General features: G+C 42.0%; 1 protein-coding gene across 5 annotated transcripts in view; it reads right to left on the bottom strand.

The window, feature by feature from the left end:
- Positions 1-16,998, bottom strand: part of DPP6 (dipeptidyl peptidase like 6) — a 486,394-nt gene that overhangs the window by 363,074 nt on the left and 106,322 nt on the right. The window contains exon 1 of one of the 5 annotated variants that reach the window (XM_052692602.1): positions 1,816-2,470. The exons of 2 other annotated variants lie outside the window; for them this stretch is intronic. In XM_052692602.1, the coding sequence (XP_052548562.1) occupies positions 1,816-2,016 (201 nt within the window). In that variant the 5' untranslated portion in view covers positions 2,017-2,470. Of the gene's footprint in view, positions 1-1,815; positions 2,471-16,998 lie in introns of those variants that run through there. 2 more of the 5 variants (XM_052692598.1, XM_052692597.1) reach the window with 2 other exon arrangements.

The raw sequence follows: 16,998 nt of genomic DNA, 5'->3' as shown, positions 1-16,998 counted from the left end.
TTTTTGCATTTCATGGTGGGGAACTCCTAGGCAAGCACTTATCCCTGTACAGATCATATTACACAACAGTGCTCTCCAGTCACCTCCAAACCCGTAGGGGGAAAAAAAAAAAAAAAAAAGAAAAAAAAAAGAAAAAAAAAAAAAGAGGGAAAAAGAAAAAAAAAGGAAAAGCAACTCCCCACTCTCCTTTTACTCTGGTAGTAGTTTAATACTATTGTTCTAAATATTATTTGGGAGTCTGTCAGCAAAAATCACTTGCACATGCTAAACTGCATCCTTTCCTTCTCGGCTCAGCGCTTCTGGTGATCAGAGATGCAGGTCCAGACATCTGCTGTCTCCAAACTTAGGAAAGCAAAATTAAAACAGTCAAATAATGAGGAAAATGTGTCTGAGCCCAGCCCTGGCAGCAACACTCAGCTGGCTTGCAGCGACACCTAGAGCCCAGCTTGTTGCCAGGAAGGACCCCACGTCTCCTGTCACACAGAGAAGGGCCACGGTGGGTTCCTGTGCCCTGAAAATGAGACAGGCTTCACGCAGCCAGGGCCATGAAACAGAAGTGCCAAAAATATCACCAGTTAATGGCTCACAAGGAAAACTAAATTCATTTTCCTATTACTTTCAGTGCTATCAGAGCAGCAATCATCCCTACATGGTTAAGGCATACCAATCTTTTCACTGGTAAAAGTGCACTTGCTCTTCAGAGCACAAAAGTTTTAACAAAGGGGTGGGAAAGCGGTCAGACACTTAATGGACAAACCATGGAAGTTTCCCTTCAAGCACAGTTCTCTCCTCCCAGTGAGCCACGGGTGCTACTTCAGCTTGAGGCAGTGCCTTTCCTGGGAATGCTTACACAGCCAGAGCTGAAGCTTGCCACAAAGTCCTGCTCATACAAGAAGAATTTGCAACCAATACAAACATTATTCCCAACTGTGGACATCTGCATCTCCTTCTGTGTGCTTCCATAGTGGCAAAACACCCCAAACATTTTCTGCAAACCTACCACCACATGAGCTACACCAGCTATGGGGAGCCACCTGGAGTGACTGACGCCCGCACTTCCCCGCTCCCTAGATCCCCTTTACCCTCAGAGGAGAACTAGGTGCAACGACTGGAGCAAGTTTAACTCCATCAGACACAGCAGTGGCCTGAATGAGTCACTCATTACTAAGGCGATATGCAGATGCACCCTTTGAAGTCTTTGCTCTTGAGGCAGAGCTGGAGGTGAAAGTGCACAGCTGAAGTTTGCTTCTTCCTCCAGGGGCTCATGTGGGGGCAGAGAGAAGGGAAAGGGGAGAGCTCCAGAGATGGATATGAAGGGGTTAAAAAGTTTCCCCGAGGCTAGGCTGCTGGAGGCGGGGGTAGGCTGATGGGAAAGGAGGGAGGGAGGGAGGAAGGAACTAGGTAGACTTCTGTCCTAGGAGAGCGATAAAGGGTAAAAAATGGAATAAATACTTAAAAAAAAAAAAAAAAAAAGGGGGGGGGGGGGGAAGAAAAAACAGGAAAGGAAAGAAGGAAAGTGTCAGCTTGCTGGGAAGGAGATGGCCGGAACTCGCTCTCACTGTTTTCAAATGCGCTGACCTCGTGGCCCCCAGCCCCACTTCGCACAAGGAAAGAGGGAACGGGGCAGCACAGGGAGGGTGAGCCCTGCTCTGGCCCCGTCCCATTTCATTCTTGGCATTTCAGGGGAAGAAGAGAAGCACAAAGACCGGCTTGGGAGAGAGGACACCTCAGCAAACCTAAAGGGGCACACACACACACACCCGATGGGGACGCCCGAAACCGAACGGAGCCGACCGCGAGCGACTTGGCGCTTACATCCTCCTCCTCGCAGTCACTTCGCGGCTGGTACTGGAAGCGGGGCCGGCTGCCTTCCTGTTGCAATGGACGTGGGGTCTTGCCAGCAGAGCCATCCTCCTCGCTGCACTGGGCGCCCAGGAGGTGACTGGCTTCGGGGGGGACGGGGAAGGAGCGGGAGGTGTTGATCTTCCCACTGAAGCGTTGGTATAGCGAAGCCATGAAGTCAATCCACGGGAAGCGAGGGGGAGGGAGGGAAAGAGAGCCGCTTCTCCCTCTTTCTCTTCTTTTCCCCCTCCTCTCTTCCTTTTTGGCTACAGCATGCTACACGCGGGGGAGGCTCAGTCCCACATCGGTGGTAGAGAGAGTGCGGGCTCCTCCTTGGTGCCCGGAGAGATCGGGGGGATTGGGAGAGCAGGCAGAGGGGGAGCGCCAGGGGGAGAGGAGAGAAATGAATAACAAAACGCAGTCGAGCCGAAACACCACAGGCCACGGGAATGCTGCACCATCCAGTGTTAGGAAAAAGAAAGAAAAGAAAGAAAAAAAAAAAAAAAAAAAAAAGAGAGACAGAGACAGAAAACCAAAACACTCCCAGACGTAACCCCGATAATGGCGCCTGAGTGGATCAGCGTTAAATATGCTTTGGGGGTGTGCGTGTGTGTTTGCAAAAGGAGGGGAAAAAAAAAAAAAACCCACGGGAGGGGGGCTGGCTCAATGGCTGGCTGTCAGCGGCTCCCCGGGCTCGGGTGGCGGAGCAGTCGCCTCCGAGGTCGCATACCAACAGTGGGCAAAGCGAGAGGCAGAGTGACAGCGTGTGTGAGACGAGTGGAAGAGGCTGGGAAGCCTCATTCAAAGCACGTTGTTCTGGGGAGGGAGGGCTCTTCTACAGACAGCTCCTTTTCGGCACCTGCTTTTTATTCTTCCTCTTTTTTTTTTTTTTTTTTTCTTTCCCGGGGAAACAACTTTAAAAAAAAAAAAAGGGGGGGGGAAGGGAGTGGAGAAGAAAAAAAGAAAAAACACAACAGACACACCTGACGGTGAGGGAAAAGGAAAGGTGGGGAAGGTAAAGGGTGGGGAGGAGGGACCAGCAGCTGGAGGGAGCCGGGAGCACGGAGCCGCTCGCAGGGAAAGGAGCAAGAGAAAGGAGAGCTAAGGCGCCTCGGTGCCCTCCCCTGCCCCGGGTCCGCCCCAAAGCCGTGCCCACAGGTCTCCGCCACCGGTCCCTTTCCCTTCGTCTCCTCTTTCTCTTTCCCCTGCCTCTGCATGGTGATTGGGAAAGGGAGGCTGCGAGTTTTTGGACGTTATTATTGCCGCTTTAAAAAAAAAAAAAAAAAAAAAAAATCCGGTAAATCTTATCTCCTACTATTTTTGTATTAATTCATTTATTTTTTGCTGCATTAAAACGTGCTTCAGCGCCCCTCTGTGGATATCTGCCCAAAGTGGCTCCCGGTAGGAGAAGCAGGAGATAAACAAGCGGTCCCGGCACCGGGGTCAGCCGGGCTGGGTTGAACTGCAGTTGGGACCGGGCGGGGGTCCGCCCGCAGCACGCCTCGGCCCCATCGCCATCCCTTTTGCCTCGGTCCGTGCAGACTCAAGGCGGAGAGCAGCGGCCGCTCATCAACGCTCCCGAAGGAGAAAATGGTCGCGGGCTCGGATGGGCAGCGGGAAGTGGGCTGGAGGTGTCCAGCCGCTCCTCCGTATAGGGACACACGGGGACTATCCTTGTTGCTCCAGCATTAGGCTCCGGGGTTTCCATAGCAACAGATGCTTAGGTTGAAAGGAAAGTGGCAAGTGGCAGAGTTGCTGTCCCCTCTTCTTCTCCCACAGCAAAACCTTTCTCTTTGACCTCTGGGTTTGCCAGTGATATTCCCTTCCTCTTCTGGGAAGCACATCTAGCATAAGCTAGATCTTGCCCATTCCCATCCACTGATGTGAACAGTTCACATCAGTGAACTGTTTTGATTATACTTCAGCAAGCAGACTTGATGGGCTAAGATGTTTCTAACACTATCCTTAAAGTTCTAGCTACTAAGAAAATATCGTCTTTGAAATACACAATTTCTTCCATCATCTTAAAATCGAACCACAACCAAGTAGATCCTACGTACAATATTCTGAAGTGTAGCTACCCCCACCCTCCCAATGATTTCAACAACTGTCTGATCAAAAATCTCTTTATATCCAAACAGTTTCATCTGCTGCTTTTTATTCATGTCTTCAAAGTCAGAGATGAAAAGTCTTAACATTTAGATGAAAAGAGAGCCTTATCTCAGAGAGAGAAAACACAAACAAATGCTCTGTCCCCTTTCCGATGGAACTTGAAAGGAGGAATCATTTTGATCTTCAGAACTGAGATCCTGACATTTAATTAAAAAATGAGATGAACACACAATGCTCTGAAGTTCTAGCTTCTATGTCACAGCAACATGCATCACAACAGAGGTAACTTTCCACTTGGCCCCTTCTTAGTTATGTTTCTGCTGCTAACTAACTACACACTAACACAAATACAGACAGAAATTTCCACTAAAGTTTATCTTAAACTGCATTAACAGTGGCTTTTTGACTATTTAAAATTGGTGACAGCTGGGAAAAAAAGAAAAAAGAAAAAAAGAAAAAAAAAAAGGAATAAGAGAAACAAATTAAAAGAAATAATATATTTTTGATTTTAAGGAAAAGTAGGACACGAGGGAATAATCAAAGAAAGCCACAAAAAGGCACTAAAACACCAGGCAGAAAAACACCAAAGATTAAATGTCTGAATTAAAAGGTCTCAAAGAAAGCACAGAAAGAAAGGAGAACATTCTGCTCGAACCGTGAAGGATCAGTTTAGCTCCAAATGCACTCTGCTTGTGCTTTTAATTCCTAAGATTCAAGATTTCACATAATCAGGTTTGTCTAGTCATGCACACACATATTGTTCATGTATGTGTATCCACAACTCATGGGAAAATTGTATTAAGGGAACATAAAACTGCAATGTCAAATGCTTTAAAAGCTCAGTGAAAAACCACCATCCAAATGATCCTCATCCACCAAAAGCCCTGATCATGCAGCTTTGGGCTGTGATTCATTTGCCCTGAAATAAATAATCACAGCTATTTAAAGGTCTTCCCGACTCCAGCTCTCTTCTCCATGATAGACCACGGACAGCAGAAGCAAAGTCATAGCATGATAAGGTTCCCATTGGGAACTGCATCCCACGTTCCTGTAGCCCTGCTACAGTGCGTGACCCCACACAGAAGGGCTGAGCGAACAGTGAGACACAGAAATATCTTGAATAACCAACTCCCTGCAACAGGATCCGCCAGAACTGGTCTGCCAGAGACGTTATCGAAAGCAGGAGGATTACTCTGAGTCATAGGGGACCGGATGATTTCATTAGAGACTCTGGAACCTGCTTGTGCACAAAGCTATCTCAGGATGTAGCTCGTCCCCTTTGAGCATGTATTGTGGTACCTGTCCACCTCTTGGGGGAGGACACAGCCTAGCATTCCTGAGTCACAGCTCTGTGCTGGAAGCCCTGTGTTCTGCTTGCAATTCCATGGTTAATTTGCTGTTTACCTGTGCAAAACCTGGAGCCCAGAGTCCTCTACAATGCCATGGTTGTGTGACCAGACATTGTCTTACAGTGTGCGCAGCGGCAAAGCATGGCAGACAGCGTGATGCTAAAAAGAAAGCAAACGCAACACAGAAGCACGGAGATAGAATGGTAAACGGCAATGAATTATCACTACATTAATAACTGTGGCTTCCTCACAGCAGAAAGTGAGATTTAAGCACAGAGCAACTTGCATAGTGAAACACGTTTAAAGAGGCGAAGTAGTTCAGAAATGCAAAGCTAAGATCTGAGTCCTTAAACAAGCATCTTACATGTAATAAAATCCTTTCCTTAGCTCCTGCAAACAGATAGAAATCTGTTCCCAAGACAGAAATCAAGGCATTTCAAAACCAACAGTGTTCTCAAGTGCCTCTTAGTTGTATATTTAATTCAGTATCCAGAGTTCTGCAAGGAGGTTTCATTCCTAACTAGTGACATTTCCATCAAAATAAAGTGTGTTAGCTTAAGATATTTTCCTGGCAGTGGCAAAATAACTGTTTTACTGACATTTCTAAAGCACGCAGATAAAAATGACACTTTGTTTTTCCACCTTGTATAAATAAACAGCATCCCCACATTTGAGCAATGTTATTGAAGCACTTGCAAACACAGGTCAAACCCAGACCCTTCTGCCTTTAAAACTAGACATAAAAGATTTATTTTTGGACAAGACATCTCAGAACAGCACTGGCAAAGAAGCAATCGAGCAGTACATCTCTCGGATATATATTTGTTAAATTATGTCAGAGAATTCAGTGTTTGTGAGCAGTTATTCATGTTCCATTCTTCTGTTTTGACTAAGCAATTTATGTTTGCTTAAACTCTGAACTTGTCATTTAAATAACAGCACATTTGCTGCACAAAGAACTAAGCGTATTTCTGGTTTATATGGCAAGAGAAATGTGAGCAGCTGCTTAACAGAAAATTATTAACAGAAATTAATTTTTCCAATAGCTTAAGTACAGTTTTTATTATTTAAAATATGAGATAATCCTTTTTCAATTAACTTTTAAAGGAATGTTAGAAGGGTCTGATTATCTTTTCATATCTCTCCAGGAAGCTCCAAATTATTATTTGCTCTTGCAATGACCACAGTTATCAGTACAGTTAATAGATATTTACTAACACAAGTGTAACACCCCTCTGAACTTTTTTATAATAGCAACTTTCAGGCACAACAGAAACAACATTTTAACACCTATTATTATTGTTAGCCAAGATAAACACTTCCAACTCCTGAATCTCTACTGGCCTCGGGCTTATGCCATCTATACATCTGTTGTCTGTTGTCATCTAAAGCCAGACACAAACCAAACCAGAACAGAAAGTCTCTTTGCTGTGACAAAATGCATCAATACAGCAGTCCCTGAGGATACACTTGATCGCTCATTTTGATCTAATGCTTGTGCTGGGGGAAGCATATAATTTTGTCAAGATAAGTGACAGTAGGGCTGCTGAAGACTGAGGGACATTATATACTGTGGAATTAGTATGCTGACTTAGTATGCTTACTTGCTTATATCGTTATTTGTGCCAGTAGCCTCTTGAAGTGAATTCTGTAGAAATGCAGCATTGGACAGCAAGTGAACCTGAGACATAAAAATGTGAACTTCTCTGGCATCACAGAGATTATTCTAAAAATTAATCCTCCTGTCCTTATAATTATAAGAAAGCAAAACAAAACAACCTAAAAACAAAAACAAAAAAAGCAACCCACCACCAACAACAACAACCCAACACCTAAACAAACACACAAAGCAGTTTGCCAGAGCAGAAAAAGGTAAGTGCTGGAAAAGTTTGTTTTCTGGGCATTTTGAGAATAACTCAGGGAGTAGATGAAGGCTCCTTCTGAGACAAGAAAACATTGATACTCAAGCACTGGGAATAACAGGCAAGATGGCTTAAAGGATACAAGGTTTTGGGAAGAAAACAGAGTAGAACAGGAAGAAAAGGCTGGTCAGGTGAAGAGACGGATTGAGGGTGAGCAGTGAAGAAAGAAAAGTGGAAGTACCAAGAAAAGGCATGAACACAGTAACATACCGAGGGGGATGAGAGAGAAAGGAGAGGATGACCACTGGAGTCGAAGAATAAGAGAAGAAATGGAGCACAGCTGGCAGAGTTGCAAAGCACCAAGACGTCTGGAAAACTGAGATACGGGCTGCAGTGCTACAAGGTTAACTGGAGCCATGTAACGAGAGGATTTTCAGAAGGGTTACCCTCTCAAGAGGATGCTTCCAACACCTGGAGGATGAACATTCTGCTCTGCAGCCAGAAGAGAGGTGATCTGATCCATCAGAATTCTTACTGCTCGCCTAGGCCTCACTGAATGAAACCAAGAACACACAGTTGAATATCAGCAAGTTCTTCCTGGTGGTGTGAGCATGACTGTTCCCAAAGGAAATGGGTGAAAGTCCTAATGCTGAGAACATTTATAAATAGCCTGTACAAGGCATTAGAAAATGTGCTGTAAGGAATTATCCTGCCAGTTGGCAAAAGGATAGACCATATGACTGAACAGGTCTCTCGCATCCCTAGTTTTTATGAATTCGCAGGTGGTGCAGGGAAAGAAAAGGAAGAAAAAGAGATACAGAAGGGAGTGCTCAGGAACAACAGTTACACTTTGCTGGCAGCAGGCATGAACAAGTAAAAGGTTCAGATGCACACATTTGAACAGCTGTACCGCACAGTGAGGTCTTGGCCCATCACTAGACCTAATACTGCAACAAACATAATGAGTAATTTGCACTGAAGACTTTCTTTTCTTAATGAATATTCTGTCTGTTGAAGCTTTGTCTGAGAAAAATTAGAATGAGATCCCAATTTCATATCTTCAAGACAAGCCAGGAAGTTAAGCACTAAAGTTACAGATAAATACATTTTCCTTTGGGTGACAAGAGCTGTTGGCAGCCAGGCAAGACTCAGCTAATGTTGCTGCACTGGTCACCATACACATTCTTCTCTGCTTTGCAACATGCCAGTATTTGATGTTTGAATCAGATATGCCATGACAACAACCAGCTTGCTTGATTAATACTGTCTCTCAAAGAGGCTATCAGTAAGAAAAGGAAATAAATTCAGTGTTAGAAAGGCAAAGAAGGCTGTTGAAAGCCTATCAAAATAACAACCATTTTGCACAAGTATCCCCTGGCCCTTCAATCAGCTACTTCATATGGACTCTATATTGAGACAAGAGATAATGCTCAGCTACACATGTGAGGGAGATACACAAGTTTCCTGCTCCACCTTATATCCATGTACTGCATCCTCAATTGCTCACGTTGAGAGGAGCTGACAACATTCCTCTCTAATTCAGCACTATAAAAAGGAGTAGCAGACAGATACAGAATTTCTTTACCTTGGAGGAATTCTGTATTTCCACTTGAGCATTCAAAATCACAGAGTAACAGAAGAGATTTAACCAGTCAGCATTTCAAATACATGCCAGGACTTCTAAAGGAACAGACAAGACAAAAAGGTTTCATTTAAGGACCTCCTCTTTACAATATAGAGATTTCCTTTAAGCAGAACTGTTACTCTTCGGACTAGCTGTCACTAAATTGACTGCTTTCTGGCTGGTTAGAAAAGAACAAGAACATAGACTGAATAAAAGCCCCGGGGGATGTAATGACACAATTTTAGGTTTTAGACTCTCGGAGCTAAAGGAAAGAACCCAGAGAGAAATATGAATACACAGAGAAGCAAGCATATGGAGAAAGATGGACATCTCAGGCTAGCTACCACCAGGATAACAAAATATTCTTCCAATCCTATGTTTTCACCCTGGCCTATCAAGCATAAAGTTTCTTCTTCTAGTGTGACACAAAGTCACAGGTTGAAATATTCTCCATTTACAGTGTTGTACAAAGAGCACTGAAAACTCCATTCTGTGAGCATGTTGGGTAGTTTCTGGGAATAAATTCTGGATTGCACGTCTTGAAATCTTCAGTTAAATTCAGCCCAGTTCCTATTTCCCTTCGGAATTGCATTCAGGGAAGAGCTTGTGTTCTCAGGGCAGTTTTCAGTGTACACAACTGCCTCCATAGGTATTTCATGATGTATTTGGACTGAACAGGAAAGCATCTAACGAGCCTGAGTCATCTGAAACTAAATGGTCTGTAAGCAGAGACTTCATGGAACACTGTTTTGGATTTGCTGTTTAACGTCCCTTGAAACCACCTTAAAAATAAATAATTCCTTTTCAAATTTCACTCTAATTTATATTGGTTGATGCTTGTGATACTTCACTATTTGTATGTTCTTTCCTACCCATTCGTCTTCATAAACTGATTAGGACAAAAACGTTACTAGTTCATTTATGTTTTTCTAATTGAAAATATTCCAGTCATCCAATTCATCTGTCTGTCACTGTGATGCAGTGCCTAAAAAAACTGAGGCTCTCTTGAAGGTTTAGTAATGCTTTAAGTCAACTGCCATGAGGTAACAGAAAATATAAAGGATTATCAATAGCTGTCCAAACACTGTATTCAGTTTTCAAGAGGTGGGTGGCACAATGACAAGAGTGGAATACTAACAGGACGTGAATAAAATACATTCTTGCTGATTTAACACAGGTTTATGTTGTGTAGTATCAACAGACCAGATAGTACCCAAAGAGAGATTTTCATTTTAGACACCTTTTGGGATGTGCTTTAATTTAACTCATCAACATATGTGCTTCCCACTAACCTTACCACAGCTTTCAAAGTATGTCAAACAGACACTGAGGTCAGCTTTGCAAAGGTATTTATTAACTCGAGGTACTGGAATACAATGGAACTACTGAAATCAAATAAATGATGGCATAATCAATACAAGCCACTGCTTTGGACAATTCCAGTGGACATTCACATTCATCTTCATATATTTTCTGCATGTAGCTAAATTTAGGGGCATTTGATTGTTAGTTGTTAGTAAAGCCAGTGTAGATATTATTAGCTTGCTAAGTAATGCTAGAAACAAGTAAACCCTTGAATCACGGCATGTGTGCTTTTAGTACTTCCTAACTTAGACATGGATTGATACGTATATTTATTTGCATGTGCCAAGGAATCATAAAAGAATGCCAAGTGCACCAAATTAAAGCAGGTATGGTGTTCAATAATTTTACTGTAATGACAAAAGCCATTCAGTACTCTGCTAATCGAGAAAATACAGACTGCTTCATAATGATCTGAGCATAACTGTGGCAAAGGCAATCCTGTAAAATTCTGACTGCAACTGATATTTTCAGAAGTCTGAAAGAAGTCTGATTTGCCTTTCAATTAAAAAAAAAAATCTAAAATGCTCTTCAAGTTATGCAAGAATACAGCAGCATTCAGAGCCTCTTGTTCCTCTCCACAAAGCAGACAAGCAGCAACAAGGCAGCTAAAAATGTCGCATCAGAGCTCCATAAAACAACCTTTGAGCCCATCACAATTTCTGTAGCGATGACATCAACAAGACTTCAGCAACACAGCACTGCAATCTTTAAGTGCACCAGAACTGAAAGCAATTGTTGCACAGGAAAAGAAAAAAAAAAGAAAAAAAAAAAAAAAAAAAAAGAAGCCACTGTGACTTCAGGCAGTAACAACTTCTGTTGGAAGTCCACTTGTTTGTTACACCTACAGGAACCTCCATCAGCAACATGCAGACAGAAACAGCAGCATCGTTCATTTGCCATTTAAGGTTCTCGATAATCATAGAACGGTTGGACGAGTTCAACCATCATGAAATTCTTCCTCATCAGGCCGTATTCAATGATCTCAAATAAATAACCACACTAAAACCTCCTTCAATTTCATGAGACTGGGCAAAGCTTACCAATCTTCTGTGTGAATTGTTTATTCTAGCCATAATTCACCAACCTGAACACATCTTTGCTCATCTAGTAACTCAGTAAAACAGAATTCACTATTGATTCTGAGGATAATAAACTCCTTGAAAATATCCTTTACTGAGAAAAGAGAGCTTCCATCCAAAGGAACAAATTCTTACACTGGTATTTGCTTGGTATTTTTGGAAGTGGATGACACCTCCAAACAATTAGTGTGGCCTACTTGTGTCATCTGCACACATACAAGACCATCAGCACAGAGCACAAGTTGCAGCACATGATGACAAAGGCAGGCAACAACTTGTCAGAGGTGGAAACATTTGGTGGAAAACAGAGATGATGTATCCAGAAAGTGGGACAGTCACCCCAAAGAAGGCCAAAACTGTTTGGGCTGGAATATGCGACGTCATATTGTACATATAAAAATTTAAACGAGCTGGGATTTTACTGTCAAAGGCATCTTCCTCACCTTGAAAAACTCAGTGTTTTGTGTTAAAAATGAAAGAAAATATACAGAAGGAGCTCAAATCTTTGCAATTTGCTGGTCTTTTAAGCCCAAAATAGTGTTACTTTTAGAACACTCATCAAGACCTATTTCTAAATAAACGACCAACAGTTTCATCCTTGGCCTGCTTTTCCCAGGAAGCTGTAGAGAAGCAACGCTTTTTCTGTAATGCACCTGTGCCTAGAGTTTACTGTACAGGGCCAAGAAGCATTCTAATGGCTGACTCCACTGGGATTCTTGCTCCAAGCCCCAGCTCCCCATAGAATCAGAGTCATTAAGGTTGGAAAGACCAATAAGATCATCTAGTCAACCTATATTTGTGACTGCTCTGGAACACATCCATCACTGTGACTATCTATTGTTTTCTTGAGCCCCAACAGGGACAGGACCACGCCAGCCCCCTGGGCAGCCTGTTCCAAATGCATTACCACTATTTCTGACAATACATCTTCTGTAATATGCAACCATGTGCCACAAGCACTTTGAGACAGGCAATTCCCTAGCCAGGCCACCTAGTTTAACAGGCATGAGAAGCCACATGTTCTTCCACCTCACAAGCCTCACATGTGCCCCCAAATGTTTTAAAGTAGGTTTGTGGGTCAGTTGCAATGCAGGCTGCCAATACATCCCAGCTCAGAGCTGCAACCACAGTGAGAGAGGTCTGATGGCACTTCTCCACTTATTTTAGGAGCAGCCTAAGGCAAGTTTACAAAGCAATCTCTCATATGCTCTTCTATAACTGTTACTGGTAGTGCCTTTTATATATATATATATAATCCTTATATCTTCACAGTGTGACTTCTAAATTGACAGTGGGCCTTTAAGATGAGATCACAGCCATTATTGCAAATATGCTCCATCATGCATTATTTTTGTCTATTATCTACTTTAGATTAGAAATAGACATCATCTCTTTATATCCCTTTGGAGACTCACTGCTCTCAGACCCTGCCCTCTGCTGTTGTTTGACTTGTTTCTCATGTGAACACAATGCAGTCTGTTGCGTGCAAGACAGCCCAGATGGTACACTTCAAATGATGTGAATCTTCTATGGGAAGAGAGAGTGAAGAGGAAAAGAATGAAGTGAGGAAAGAACAAAGCATAACATACCAGTGATTTCTACTTCCAATATCAAGTATCTCAGAGAGAGGGTAAAAAGAGAAATAACCACTTTACTTAAAAATTAAATTACATTTTTCTTAATAATAGGATGAGAATGTAATTTAAAAAATAAAAGCCTGGGTCACTTTCAACTCCCTAAAAATAAAACTGTTTTGTTTACAGTGGTTGTCAAGCGTGCTGAGTTTGATGCAGAAAACACACCAGTCCTGGTGGAAACAGCAGTGGTAAATAAGGAGCTGTGCCATCCTGCTAAGCCACAGCATTAGCAGACACTGCACAAAGCAGCTCTGGGGCAGAGGCAGCACTCCCACCGCCACCTGTCTGTGCCCTCTGCCCTGCACACACCATTACAAGTGACATGAGAGCAAGCATCTTGATATCTGTTTTCACTTAAGGCCCTTAAAGTGGAGACAACATCCATTAGGCCTACAGTAAACTTCTGAAATAAAACTCCTTGTCGGTGTTTTACCTTTGAGGACCAGTGGAGTTAAATGATTTGCTCATGCAAGTCTATACCAGGGGCACGAGAGTGCACAGACTTCATGCTACAGCCATTTATTGTATGAGGTAATGGTTCTCTTTTCTCTGAGCGCTAAGAAATCTAAGAAATTAAAAGAAGCATCAGGAGAGAGATGCCGATTGCTAATTGTGGAAGCAAGGGGCCCCAAACCTGTGCCATTCATCTGGTCCAGCACTGTGCCTGCTTAAAATACATAGCTAATGGCAAAAAAGAAGAAAAAAAAACAAACCTGGAGTAATAGAAATTCAGAACAAAGCTAGTAAAACTTGACTGAGAGAGAGCATGCCTCCTCAGTCATTACAACAGATGTCACTGTTGATGAGGAGCGCTCAAGTAATTTGTGTGGTTTGCACTGCTGATGCCTCTTAAAACACACGCAACTGCAGCCCTGAGAAAAAGCCCCAGCATGCTGGTTCCTCTTTCTGTAGGGCACTCAACATTATTTATTCCAGCACAACTGACAGAAAAGCCAGAGTTACTGCAGGTAAGGCGAATGCTTTATGCCCTACGCAGAATCATCTGACAATCCAAGGAAAACTTTCCTGAGCCCTCTGTGCATTTTCCAGTGTCATTAATTGGATTCAGTAGGAGCTTTACCTGAAAAAGGAGTGCAGGCTGTGATAATACCGGGTCGGGTCAGCCCAAAACATTAAAATGAATCATCACCCAGAAATAAAGCATTAGGAAAAAAATCGTAAATACAGATCAGCATCGCCACTTGAGGGTGCTGCAGTAGTTCTTAAATATTAACTCAAGGATGTGCTATCGGGCAGGTGCTGTGCACTGTTACACAACAATCATCCACTTAATTACTTCCATGCAGGCACTTAGAAAATGCAGAGCTAAATTCACACAAAACGCAGGGTGTGGAACAGGAGATCTCACTCTAAAATTGAAGTTTAAAGTCCTAAAAGTTTCATGGCTAAACTAAAGTGACAGAGTTATCCTTAAAGAGAGTTGGAAAAAGCAAATTTAAGCAGAACAAGAGAACCTTCAATTACACAAGCACACGCTTTTCTAACTTCAAAAAAAATTCATTATGAATACAAATTCTCAGCTCTGTACACACATTTTCCTTTAATGTAGCAGAAGAGAATGTTTTCCAATGCATACCAATTGATTTTGCTATAAACTATTAGAGGATTATAGGCTTTTTGAATAGTCTTCACTACAGGAAACGTACAGAACTAGTCCCTGTGGGAAATATATTGAATAGCCAGTAAAACACAAAGAGATACCAAAATACAATAGATAATGACTCAAAAAAAGCCACAGCAATCTAAAATAGAGAGTCTGAGTCAAACATTACTTAGGAGTCCTCCTGTTTTTTTATTACTGTCCTTTTATCAGAAGAGCCATTTGCTCATGAGGATTTACAAACATGGGGGAAAAAAGAAGAGATAATAATGAAGTTAAAAGAGACTTATGAAATCCCTCTATTGGTGAAATATTTGTGAAATATGAAAGCACAGAGTCTGCACATAAAATGTGCTCTGGTTTGGAAAGCACATCCCTTCATCTGAGCCTTATTAGACACTGTAGATAGCTGGTCAGGAACTATTTGATGATACCCTTGGAAAATGCTGAACAATTGAAGTTAAAACTGCTGCTGGAAAAAGGGCTGATTCAAAACAAAATTCCTAGTTCAAAAACATTCACAGAGGGGGATTTATTACTTAGGGTTAGAAGATATAAGTGCAGAATTTCAAATGGAAAATAATACTGATTCATTCCTAGAAATGACTTTGAAATGCCAATGAAGGATAGCAAAATAAAGAACCTAAAATAAATAACAAAAAAACTGTTTCACTTGACACAAACTGATTTTATTGTGTCTTGCAGACATTCCCAAGATTGATTACCTATCCCAACTGCAGCAGCAAAGTTCCTGAAGTCTTGAAACCCGAGTCCCATTCAGGTCTAATCTCTCCATTGGGTATCAGCTAGAATGTGTTTGGATGAAAAGAAAATGATGGCTACCTGCATCTTGGTCTAGAAATCAAAGTGTTGCAATCAGCGAAAAGAGTAAGAATGACTTGGTGCAGGAGTGAACCAGGACCAGGGAAGTACTAGGAATAGCACTACAGAATGAGAGCTACAGCCTCAGTCTTCTTCCATGTATTCTCCTTTGGTTACTGTTCAACAAGTCAATTCCCTCTGCCCCCTTGATCCAAAGCATGCCACTCCCAGGGCAGTATCCAAATACATAAGGAATGGTCTCCATTTCAAAAGAGGATTGCTCTACTCTCAATTAACATCTTTACCCACTGCATCCTCAGTACCTCATGCCTTGCTTTCACAGCAAAGGAAAACAAAGCAATAAAATGCAGGAGAATGCATCATGGAGAGGTATGCAAGAGCCAGAAATTCATTTTGCAAATGATGTGCTTCACTACACGCTTCCTTGGCCTTAGCCTGCTAATACACTGGAGTATTTTGGCCCCTGTATTGTAGCAGTCAGCATCAAGAAAAAAAAAAAAGAGAGAGAGAAAGATTGAGAGAAAGCTACTGCAGAATCTTTACAGGAACAGCAACAAACCCTAAACTTATGTAGCAAAACATTGTTTTACTAGGGCATCTAAAATTAGAGCCAGTATGTCAATATTCCCCTTCTTTATTGTGTTAGAAATAGGCAGACAGTCTTGACTTTAAATGTGTTTTTTTTTTGTATAGCCTATTCATTCCTACAATGTATTGTTCAACTAGCTATTTTTAAATTTTCAGTACTTTGCAGACAGTGCCCTGATTATTCCTCTGGGAAGGGTAACCTTTTAAATATCTCTATAAACGCCTTTACCCATAATTAACATTAGCACAAGACTTACCTACTTGTCTATAGCAAGGTCATAAACGTCAGATAAACTTCTCCAATGAATAAATACACGAGTAAATATATATATACATACATACACACATGTATTATTTTTTTTTCTTTTTTTTTTCCCCCCTCCAAGTTAGAGAACTGCTGTGAGGACTTTTATAAAGGCAAAAATAGCAGAAGGTAGAATACCATCTTGGCCTCATTTAAAGCAAGACTTGATCTCACACTGGTTTATACAGAGCTCCAGCCTGGCCTAAACACATTAGAAGAATCAGCAACCAGGTCACAGGGAAGTGATTTGGCTGTTGGTTGTGCAGACTCTTGATTACAGACTCTCATCTACACAATGAATGAAATTATGCCGTCGGCCAAGTGACGTATTTGGCTCCTATAAACTTCAATCTGACCAGGATTAAATTTTGGACAAGCTACTTTGATTCTGTTTAAGTTACCCGGGGAGTATGCAGACCAATCTCCATCTTAGGGGGCTGTGAAGATTAATGGTAGGAAGGCACCCAGATGCCAAGGACAGACATGTGTCCCGGTTACGTCTACATGTGAAAAATGATCAGTCTTCTGCACTGCAGAAGATGGTCTCAGTTACTTTGATACACATTCAAGATAAAGAGTTGTGAAATCAAAAACCAGAAGAGTTGAAACTATTAACAACTAACAAGTGACATAAACATATTTCAGTGGGAAAAGGTCAGCATTAGAAGTGTGAGAAATTCTTTTACATTAGAATAGTTAATATCATTTTCTCGTAAGTCATGCGTTTCCACAACTCCATTCTTTCTTTCAGTCATCTTATTTAGCAAGGATT

Source organism: Tympanuchus pallidicinctus, unplaced genomic scaffold, assembly GCF_026119805.1.
Source record: "Tympanuchus pallidicinctus isolate F22 unplaced genomic scaffold, pur_lepc_1.0 scaffold3, whole genome shotgun sequence".
Taxonomy (NCBI): domain Eukaryota; kingdom Metazoa; phylum Chordata; class Aves; order Galliformes; family Phasianidae; genus Tympanuchus; species Tympanuchus pallidicinctus.
Note: the sequence above shows the minus strand (reverse complement) of the source record. Positions and strands in the feature narration are given on the sequence as shown.